This window comes from Trichosurus vulpecula, chromosome 1 (genome assembly GCF_011100635.1).
Source record: "Trichosurus vulpecula isolate mTriVul1 chromosome 1, mTriVul1.pri, whole genome shotgun sequence".
NCBI classification, from domain to species: Eukaryota; Metazoa; Chordata; class Mammalia; order Diprotodontia; family Phalangeridae; genus Trichosurus; species Trichosurus vulpecula.
The window spans coordinates 255,096,931-255,109,195 of NC_050573.1; the positions used below are offsets into that span (position 1 = coordinate 255,096,931).

The 12,265-nt window shown below is 35.2% G+C and overlaps 1 protein-coding gene across 1 annotated transcript in view; it reads left to right on the forward strand.

The window, feature by feature from the left end:
• Positions 1-12,265, forward strand: part of LOC118836613 (meprin A subunit beta-like) — a 129,644-nt gene that overhangs the window by 66,077 nt on the left and 51,302 nt on the right. Inside the window, 1 exon segment of the mRNA XM_036743857.1 lies at positions 9,469-9,649. Coding sequence (XP_036599752.1) covers positions 9,469-9,649 — 181 coding nt within the window.

Below are 12,265 nucleotides of genomic sequence, written 5' to 3' on the forward strand. Positions count from 1 at the left end.
TAAAAATATATGCTTGAATCTGCATTCAGAGGTTGTCAGTTCTCTCTCTTGTGGTAGATGAAATTTTTCATCATGGACCCTTTGAAATTGTCTTGCGTTATTGTGGTGATAAGAATAACTGAGTCTTTCATATTCAACCATCCTTACAGTATTGCTATAACTATGTACAATATTTTCCTGGTTCTGCTCACTTCACTTGACATGAGTTTGTGTAATTAATTAAAGGACTTTCTGGTATTTGTGAACAATAGGCCAGAACAGAAAGGAAAATTTGACCTACAAGATTCAGGGGAAACATAAGAATGTAAAGATTAAAGATCAGTTAAAGGGATTTAATAAGGTCAAACTGTTTATGTCTTATATGGGAAAGCATTCTCTGTGTTTCTTAAGAATGTTATCATTACTTGGTTAGTTTGAAGGAGCATACATACACAAAAGACTTGGGGTTGAGTTGAGTAAGATGGGATGATCCTAAAAAATAAAGCTGGGTATGGAGAGGTAAAATTGGGCAATTATCTCATACAGACAAGGTGTGAATGGAAAAACTGTTACAATACTGGGAGGAAGGGGTGGATGGCTGGTAATGCTAGAACCTTATTCTCATAAGAACAGGGTAAAAGAAGGAATAATATAGATCTAGAAGGATACAAAAGTCTTCTTAACTTACAAAGAAATATGAGAGTGAGGACATATAATAAGAGAGGGACTCTTAGGAGGGTAGATAGATTAAGGAAAGGAGGGTAAGGAGAATGAATGAAGGACAGATTCTTAGAAGGTACGCGGATTAGGATGGCAGTGATTAGAAGTCCATTAGACATTTAAGGAGGGAGAGGATAAAAAGAGAGGGATAGAAGGATAAACAGTGAGGAAAAATAGCAAGGAGGAAAATACACAACTAATAATTATAATTTTGAATGTGAGGGGGATGAACTCACCCTTAAAATGGAAATACAAAGGAGGATGTTATAAAAACCAGAATCAAAGAATATGTTGTTTACAAAAAAACGCATTTAAAAATGACAGATATATATAGAGTAAAAATAAAAGGCTGGAGTATAATTTATTATGGTTCAGCTATTACAAAAAAAGCATGGGTAGCAATCATGATCTCAGACGAAGTTAAAGTTAAAATAGATTTAATTAAAAGACATAAACAGGAAAACTGTATTAAGATAAAAGTACCATAGATAATGAAATAATATGGATTTTTAAAGGAAAAACTAAATGAATTATATGTGAAAATAGATAGGAAAACTCTAATAGTGAGAAACTTCAACCTTTGCCTCTAAGAACTATATAAATCTAACAAAAAATAATAACAAAGTCAAGGAGATGAATAGAATCTTAGATAAGCTAGACATGATAGCTATCTGGAGATAAATGATTGGAAATAGAAATGAATATACCTTTTTTCTCAGTAGTACATGGTACCTTTACAAAAATTAACCATATAATACAGCATAAAACCTCATAGCTAAATACAGAAAATTAGAAATATTACATGCATACTTTTCAGATCACGATACAATTAAATCATATTTAATAAGAGACCGTGGAAATAGAGATTAAAAATTAATTAAAGACTGAATAACCTAATCTTGAAGAATGAGTGGGTTAAAGAACAAATTATGGAAACAATCATGAATTTCATCAAAGAAAATGACAGTAATGAGACAACATATCAAAACCTAGCAGGAAAATGTATATCTCTAAATGCTTATGTCAGTAAAAGATAGAAAAAAACAGACCAATGAATTGGGTATGCAATTACAAACGCCAGAAAAAGAACAAATTACAAATCCCCAATTAAATATGAAATTAGAAATCCTAAAAAATTAAAGGTGAGCTCAATAAAATTGAATGTAAAAAAACCATTGAATTAACAGCTAAAACAAGAGTTGGTTTTATGAAAAAATAGCTAAATAATTTGTTAATATGATTTTTAAAAAGAGAGAAAACCAAATCGCTAGTATCAAAAGTGAAAAGGGAGAATATATCACTAATGAAAATAAAATCAAAGCAATTAGAAGGAGTTATTTTGCCTAATTGTATGCCAAAAAATTTAACAATTTAAGTGTAATGGAAGAACATTTACAAAAAATGAACTGCATAGATTAACAGAAGAGGAAGTAGAATATCTAAATAAATTTATTTTAGGGAAAAGAAATTGAATAGGCTATGAATCAGCTTCCCAAAGGGGGAAAAACATCTGGACCATAGAGATTTGCAAGTGAATTCTTCCAAACATTTAAAGAACAATTAATTGCAATATTAAATGAATTAGTTTGAATGATAGGCAAAGGAGTCCCATGAAACTCCTTCCATAAAACAAATATGGTGCTGAAACCTAACCAGGAATATCAAAAATACAGAAAGAAAATTATAGATCTATTTTATCCTGAGTAAAATACTAGCTAGGAGACTACAACAATAAATCACAAAGATTATATATTGTGACTAAGTGGCATTTATACCAGGACCAGGAATACAGGGATGGTTTAACATAAGGAAAATTATTAGCATAATTATTTATATCAATAACAAAAGTAATAAAATCGTATCATTATATCAGCACATACAGAAAAAAGCTGTTGACTACATAGAGCACTCATTCCTATTAAAAACACTTAATAGCGTAGGTATAAATGGATTTTTCCTTAAAATGATAAGAAGCATCTACATAAAACCATCAGCAAGCTTTATTTGTAGCTGGGATAAGCCAAAAGTCTTCCCAATAAGATTAGGAGTGAAACACGGATGTCTATTATCATCAACATGATTTAACATTATATTAGAAATGTTTGCAATAGCATTAAGAGAAGAAAAAGAAATCAAATTAATCAGAATAGCTAATGAAGTAACAATACTATCTCCTTTTGCAGAAGATATGGTGATATACTTGGAAAATCCTAGAGTTTCAACTAAAAAGATAGTTGAAACAATTGATAATTTTAGCAAAGTAGCCAGGTATAAAATAAACCCACATAAATTATCAGCATTTCTATATATTACTGGCAAAACTTTGCAAGAAAAGATAGTAAAAGATACCTCATTTAAAATAATTATAGACAGTATAAAATACCTGGGAGTATACCTGCCAAGACAAAAAACCCCGGAACTACATGAATATAATTATAAAACATTTTTTATATCAACAAAATCAGATTTAAATAATGGAGAAATAATATGTCCAAGGGTAGGCAGAGCCAATGTAATAAAAATAACAAATCTATCTAATCTATTTATACAATACTATGCCGATTAAATTGTGAAAAATTATTTTATTGAGCTAGAAAAATAATAATAAAATTTATTTGGGAGAACAAAAAGTCAAGAATATCAAAGGAATTAATTAAAAATGCAAAGGAAAAAAGTTTAGTGGTACCAGATCTTAAAACGATATTATAAAGAGGTACTTATAAAAATATCTGGTACTGGCTAAGAAACAGAAAACTAGATCAGTGGAAGAGAATAGACAATACACAGTAGTAAATGATTATAGCAACCTTGTGTTTGACAAATATAAAGAATTAAGCTTTTTAGATAAGAATTCATTATTGGTTAAAAATTGTTGGGAAAACTGGAAAGCAGATTGGCAGAAGTTGGGCATAGATCAATATCTTAAACCATTTGCCTAGAAAAAGTCAAAATGGATACATGACCCAGATATAAATGGAAATATCATGAGAAAATTATAAGAACATGGAACATATTACCTAGCAGACTTATGCATAGGAAAAGAATTTATGAAGAAACAAGAAATGGAGAGCATTATGAGATATAAAATGGATAATTCTGATTACATTAAAGTAAAAAAGGTTTTGTACAAATGAAACCAATGTAGCCAGATTAGAAGGAAAACAGAAAACTGGGGGAAATTTTTATAGACAGTTTCTCAGATAAAGTTCTCATATCTCAAATATATAGATAACTTTGTCAAATTTCTAAGAATATGAATCATTCCCCAATTGACAAATGATCAAAGGATATAAATAGCCAGTATTTGGATGAAGAAATCAAAGCTATATATAATCATATAAAAATGCTCTAAATCATTATTGATTAGAGAAATGCAAATTAAAATGATTTTGATATGTCAACTCACACCTATCAGATTGGCTGAAATAATAGAAGGTGACAATGACAAATGATGGAAGGGATGTATAAAAATTGGGTTACTAATACATTGTTGGTGGAACTGTGAACTAATCCAAGCATTTTCAAGAGCAATCTGGAACAATTTGCAAAGAGTTATAAAGTTGTGCAAACCCTTTGACCCAGCAATATCACAATTAGGTCTTCTTATGATGATCAGGGAAAAGGAAAAGAACTTACATGTTTTAAAATATCTATAGTAGCTCTCTGTGGTTGCAAAGAATTGAGGGAATGCCCATCAATTGGTGAATGGCTAAATAAATTGTGGTATGTGATTGTGACAGATTATTACTGTGTTGTAAGAAATGATGAGCAGGTTGATTTTAGAAAAACGTGGAAACATTTGCAGGAAATAATGAAGAGGGAAATGAGCAGAACCAAGGCAACATTGTATACAGCAAAAGCAATATTATTCTAAATACAGCTGTGAATGACTAAATTATTTTGAGTATTATAAATCCTCAAATCAACTACAAAAGACCTATCCACCTTCAGATAAGGAGCAGATAATAGAAATATGTATTACATATACATACATACATACATACATACATATGTCTGTGTCTACTGGTGGCCATGTCTAGTGTAGGGGTGGGGACGGAGGGGGAAAAATTGTGCAGCAGAGAACAAAAGCAAAACTCAGAAGAAGCACATAAAAACAGTGTACCTATAAAAACAATCTGTAGTATTTATTATATAATTTTTAAAAAGTAAACAGTGTCAATGGAGACTCATGGTTGATATTCAATCCTTTCTTTGTGTTGTGTTATGTAAATTGAAATTATTTTAATTATTTTTTGCATTTAAGTTGAAAATAGATTTTAAAAACCCCAAAAAGTAAAATAAACTTATGAAAATTAAGGGGGCATAGATTAAGCAAGAGAAAAGTTTAACCTAATACTATCCAAATTTAAAATTAAGTAAATATTTCCTTTTTTTTAAAAAAGGAAAACATATAGTAAGAAAGTCTTAATGAACAGTTTCAAAGAAAAGTGTCATAGATACCCAGAAATATTGAAAATTAAGATCCTTTATACATATGTAAGTGAAAATTCCTTATGTCAGGAAAATGCAAATATTACAAATGGAACAATTTTGTCCTCAATTTCCTATAGTGGTCATAATTTTAATGTCAACTTCAGGGGTTCGTAATTCTTTTTGATGTCCTAGACTCATTGGTCAACTTGGACCCGGTCTCTGTATGATGTTTGGCTGCCAACATACATAATTGAAGGAAATATTAAATTTCCCTTAGAGTTAGTAAAAATAAATATGTATTTTTTCCCATCCAAATTTATGGACTCCCTAAAATCTAGTGTAGTTAGTTATTCTATGTCATTGTCAGCATTCAGGGAATCATAGCCTTCTTTCCCAATATATTTTAAGGAAAGATCTCAAAATGTTTCAAGGATATTTGAATTTTCAAGCCATTTGAAAGTAAGCTCTTCCATTTGGAGTGTTATAGCATATGTGGGCTCAAAAAGTATAATTAATAAGAAGACTACATCTCAACTTTTTCAAGTGGATCCATGGTTCACTGTTCTCAGGCTATGGCTTTGGCTCTGGTTTGATCTAGCCAAAAAACATCGGGAACTGAGATAACAAGTAGAAGGTGGTATAGACCAAGGGAAAGGGGAGAGGAGGAGGAAGAAGAGGAGAAGAAGGAGTAAGAGGAGAGTAGAAGGAGGAGGCAGATGTGATGCTCAAGCTTTGGCCAATATGAAAAGAAATTGCCTGAGTTCTGAGAGCAGTCCAGTTACTCTGGAAGAACTCGCTACTCAAATGGATTTTTGAGAAAATTCATAGCCATCCAAAAGGGCTTCCATTAAGCAAGAGCAGTTCTGCTGATGTGGTTATTCAAGGCCAGCCTTACTTTTGACCATTCAGGAGCTGATTTTTCCACCTGTACATTTTATAAAACTTTCGACAATTTTCCAATGGCCATTGCCTTCTTTTTGGTCACAAAAGGAGTCACTTTTTGGTGGCTGTGATTCAAAAGCTCAGGGGAGGGGGCCGGGAAAGGGAGGAAGGATGTTGAATTGACAAACATAAGGATTTAGAATTATCTTGTGGATGTCATGGTTTATTTTGCTTGCTCTCAGCCCTATTTTCATGGAAACTGAAGAGGTGATTCTTATCAAAGATAGATCAGATAGGTCCCCATAAAATGCTGACCTCCACATGCAAACATTCATGAAACAAAAATATTAACCAAGAAAAGTCCAGGGCAAAGAGAATAGTTCCTAAATTTGTTAATTCTCCCACAAAGAGGTGGAGATTGTATACAAAGCAATATGAAAATTATATTATTAATTACATGAATTAACATCATAAGTATTAATAATGAAGTGAATGTAATTCATGCAAGAAAAGGGTCGAAGCTATACGATATATCACTGCAGAGTGAACTACCAGGAAAATACTTTACGGACATCCTCTCAGATGCAAGCCTGATTCCATCTTCTTTAACGGAAAGTAAACATACCTATTACCAAAGGATGAGAACCTTACCCAAACACTCTAAATACAGGACAATTACAAGTTTATTAATTTCAAATGAAGCATTAATATCTGAAAAATCTACAAACACTAATAAACATATTTCCCGAGGAAGAAAAAGGGTGTGTCAAAATGTCCCAGTAATGTAATAAACTACTTATTATCAACCCAGTAATTATTGAATAAATTGCTCCAAAGTGCTATAACGTATATTCCACCTTTATTGGTCCTGTAAAAATCTGTGACTCAGCTCTACACTCATATTCTAGAAATTGTAAAATAGATCCAAGAAGAGTGAGAAGGGTATAGCATGTAATGTCTTCATAGAAAATTGTTTTCTATTATAAACATGTCACCCATGCAACAATGACAAGAAATATGCTATCTATTTATCTCCCTATAATTTCAAAGAATGTAGTTCTGCTACAACCACATTAAGCAATTAATCGATTTCATGGAAAATTTCTCCAATAATATTACAATGTTATTTGGATTCAATAAGTGTGACATCTTTAAGGTTTGCTTGACAAAACTAGAGATGGAAGGTTTTGAGCTTGCACCCAGAGATCAAATTGACTCAATAGAAGGAGGCAATAGCTGCAAAGAGCTTAGTCTTAACCTAGTAAAGTACATTGAGCATAAAGGTTATGATTGTGACTATGTATGTAAAAAAACTTACTGGCATTCTGAAATCAAAGTGAATTATGAGAACATTCTTAGAGCAATGAATTTTTCCCAGTCTTTGTATATGCTTTTTGTAACAGTGAATATCAAATAAAAAGCAGTGTGGCCTCTCGGATGAAGAACTTTCCTTGAAGCCAGGAGGGCTTGGTTTCAAGTCCTGTGTCTGACATGTGCTGGCTGTATGACCTTTGGCAAGTCACATAACCTCTCAGTGTTCTAGAATCTAGAGAACTCTCTAAGGCTCTAAGCTCTAGAGCATGTGATAACCTGAATCCATAAACAGATTCTTCATCTGAGTGATGCCCCATATCAATAAAATCTGATGTTATTCACTAACCCTTTCCTAAAGAGCATACTGATAATTAGAAAGTAGTCAAACAAAACCCCTATATTTATATAATGTTAACCATACAATTCAACATTACTAAAGTACAGGGGGCACCACCCTGAGTCAACTGTAAAAAAATGAACATTTTCTTGTCAAAAAAAAATGAAAGTTGATAGATGTTCTCAGAGCACAGGATCAATAAATCAACCAACATATTTGACTGAGCACCTACTATGTGCCCTGCATTGTCACAAGTATAAAAGTGCAAAGAACAAAACACTCCTACTGTCAGTAAGCTTCCATTCTAATGGGGGAGACAACAATTATATGTAAAAATATACATAGTAGGAGTTTGCGGTGAGTCAGTACAAATACATGCAGAACTGATAAATAAATACAAGTTTATTTGACAGGGAGGTCACCAGCAGTTGGTAAGACCAGAAAAGGTTTCATGCAGGCGATACTGCCTGAGCTGCATCTTACAGGAAATGGGGGACTCTGAGGTGGAGATAAGGAAGGGGAACATTCCAGATATGGGGAAGAGCCAGTGCAAAGGGAAGAAGAAAGGCCCAGAGGTGAGAAACAAAGCACTTGTGTATGAGGAACAGAGAGAAGCCAGTTTGGCTAGATCTCATAAGGCAGAAGAGGGAGTACGATACAATGCACTTGGTTATGTTGGTTGGGGGCATATTGTGAAGGCCTTTAAAGCTAAACAGTGGAGTTTATAATGTGTCCTGGAGTTAATAGCAGACCCCTAGAATTGGTTAAGTATGGGAGTCACATAGTGATGCACCAGGGCTGTCCAAAATGCAGTCCAGCCTGCAGTGTGATTTATGCGGCTGGCCTACGAGCATAGAAATTTACGTAAGTGTTTTAATAAACGAAGCTGAGCTACCGCAGAGCTCTCGCTAAAATGGCAAATCAAAATATATTGTCTATTGTTTTGATAAAAACCTAAGGTTGAACAGCCCTGGTCTACACTTAAGAAGAGTTATTTCAGCAGCAGTGGGTAGGATGTGCAGGTGAGAGACCAGGCAGGGAGGTCAATTAGGAGACTGTAGAAAGACTGAATTCTAACTCTGGCCTTTATTGGCTACGTGATCTTGAACTGGTCACTTAAACTCCTTGGGCCTCAGTTTCCTCCCCTATGAAATGAGGGGATTCGACAAGATTTTCTCAGAAGTCACTTCTAGATCTAAATTCTATGATTCCACCCACAGAATGAGCTCTTTCATGGACACCACGATGCTATATTGAAGGGAAAAGGTTGCAACTTTACAACATCTGTACAGCTTGATTGGTGTTTGTGTTGGGGGCACAGTGTTTTGGGTGTGTTGTACAGATAGCAATTATATTCATGGACTAAATTTATTTTAGTTTTGGAGTTTTTCTAATACCAGCTAGAGAGTAATTTCATTATTCCTGATTCACTGCACCCCTGTGGCTGCCATAACAGGGACTAGGCCATAGAACTTTGGAACGTGTCCTAGGTTCAGATCGAGTCACCACTTTCTCCATTACTGGCTGCTTTGGCATCCTATAATTTGCTGCATCCTTCCCAAAATTGGGGGAGGATGATATATAGTTCTCTGTCCTGCAGATGTATCTTAAGCTTTTAATATTGTAGTCATAAATTACACAGGTCAACATTTTCAACTGCTTAAACATGTACTTTTCCAGTGGTCTTTCCTCCTGTGGAGTGGCTGACACCTGTTTGAAAATGACCAGGCTGAATTTTTACCAAATAGCTTTGTAAACAAGTCTTGCTACACTATTTCAGAGTCTAATTTCTCATTTTGTAGGTGTCAATCAGGTAAAGACTGGTGGTACATGGGAGAAAAATGTGAGAGGAAGGTCTCCACCAAGGAAGTCATAATTATAGAAGTTCTATGCCCTGCAGTTGTGTTTGTTGCTATGCTGACAGTGCATCTTGTGAGTGTCTACTGTGTTAAGAAGAAATACAGCCTAAAGAGCAATGTCAATGTAAGTATGCCATAATGTAACAGAACAAAACTGATCAAAGAAAACCATACTGAGTCATTATAATAACAAATCTTGATCCCAGAGAAGAAATAATGAAATATGCTCCCTTCTTCTTTGCAGAGAGGTATTAGACTACAGGGCCAGAAGATTGCATGTGGTCATTATAGTATTTACTTCTGTTTGAGGGACAGAGAGATATATCCAAAAATGATATAAAAATAAAAATTATCAATGGAATTAATTTTTACAAATAAAGACAGAGGCTAGAAGTACTACAGGCAGCTAGGTGGCACCGTGGATAGAGTGCTGGGCCTGGAGTCAGGAAGACTCACCTTCTTGAGTTCAAATCTGGTCTTAGATACTTGCTGTGTGACCCTGGATAAGTCACTTAACCCTGTTTGCCTCAGTTTCTCCATGTGTAAAATGAGCTGGAGAAGGAAATGGCAAACCACTTCAGTATATTTGCCAAGAAAACCGCAAATGGGATCATGAAGAATCAGATATGACTGGAGTGACTGAAAAACAAAAACCCAAGTACTACACATAGTAGGTAAGCACAGGGTTCCAAGCATTTTCTTCTAGCCTCTCAGGCGTATTTTTCTTCCATGTGTAAGTAGCTATGATAAGTGCCGTTATTTCCTCATTAAGTGACTAACCCAGGGCCACATAGCTAATCAGTGTTTGAATCAGGATTTGAATTCATGTCTTCCTGACTCCAGACCCAATGCTCTATCTTCTATACCACCAACCCTTCTATTAAGGCCGTAGGACCTGTTCATATTACATGACTTGTGTCAGAAGTAGAATTTGAATCTGGGTCTTCCTGACTCAATGCCTAGCACTCTTTATTTTATTGAAAATGTTCAGAATGGACAATTTTTGCTTGTCAACCATGTTACGCAGTGCTTTAAAAAAGGAAATAATTAGGTTTTTGAATACTTTTTGTTTCAAATTTGTATTTAAATGTCTGATATCCTAGGAGTTTAGTCCCAGCAATGAAGACACAGCAGGGAGAGATTGGTAATTCCACTAATCTTGCTGCTCTTCTGCTGTAGTACTTCCAGCTCCCCATTCAATTTATTGAAGTGATAGACAATATTATATCACCACACAGAGAGTAGAGAGCATCGACTTCCTTAGCCGTGTTCTCCCTGACCTCCTGCCTGCTGATTCAGACTTTCTCTGAGAAAGGACTGAGGGAGGATGTTGATGATGAAGTGTTGGGAGGCAGCAGGGCATTGGGGAAAGAACCATGGCATGGGGGGACTTGCCCCTATTAAATTCTTGTGTCTGATTTTTACGACCTGTATGACCTGTGGCCATTTGTTTAATCTCCTTGGGCCTATTGACTCATCTCTAAAGTGAGAAGATGACCACTGATGTGCCTTGCAACTGCAGAGGAATCTTTGAGCTTGTTCTACTGGAGAAGATTCCTAGATGTTTCATGCAGGGGTGGCAACAAGAAGATGCAAGAGTGAAGGAAAGATCTTCAAGACCGGACTCTCATAGTCACAAATTTCAAGTCACCCAGATTCTCATCATTGGGGTCTTCCTTGATGCCTTACTTCCCCTCCCCCATACTAAGTTGCAGAAACATCTCCCCCAAATCTGTCCTGTTCGCTCTTTTCTTTATACTTATTCAGCCACCACCGTAGTTCACATCTTTATCACTTCTACCCTGCCTAGTATCACAATGGTCTCCTTGCCTGTCCTCCCTCCAATTTATCCTCCAGAGAGCTACCAAAGGATTTTCCTAAACCATGTCATCTCAGTGTTCAATAAAGTCCAATGGGCTCCCTCTTACCTCTAGGATCAAATACAAATTTCTCCCCTTGGCAACCACAACTTGTTTCCCATGAAGCACTCCAACCTTATCATACATTGTTCTCCACTATATGTTCAATGTTTCACAAGGACCTATTTGCTGTTCTTCACACATGACTCTCCACTTCTCATCATCTGGCCTTGCACCAGCCTTCTCCCATGCCTGGGAGGCTTCTTTTCTCTTCTCTGTCTCTTCGAATCCCTGGTTTCCTTTTGTAGACAGGTCAAGTTCCTCTTTCTACCTGCAGCCTTGCATCTAGTATATACATACATATATGTATATAGGTGTGTGTATATACATATATATTCACAAATAAATTCACAAATGAATTATAATTCACAAATGAATATATACACATTCACCAATCTCATTAAAAGACAAACTCCTTGAGCTCAGAGACCAACCGGTCTTTTTCTTTGTAGCCCCAGTACCCAGCACAAAACCTTGAAAGAGTGTTCATACGAGTCCTGATATCATCATTTTAATGGGGAAACTTGGTCTGGAAAGAATAAAATGTCTAAATCAGGGAGATTCAGGAGGATATTTCGGGGGGAGCAATAATACAAGATCCAGGACCACGCTGCCAAATGCTAGATACCTATGCTCACCTTTATTAAATACTTTCCTACATTGAGGGACCATCTACCCAATGTATAAACTTTCACAGCCATCTCACTATTAATGGGGGCAGTGTGGGATACAGATAATTAGATCAGACCTTAAGGAGATCTTACAAAAGTTCTCCCAAAGGGTCAGATGTGGACTCTCTCCTGCCCAAAATTTCCCTAGAG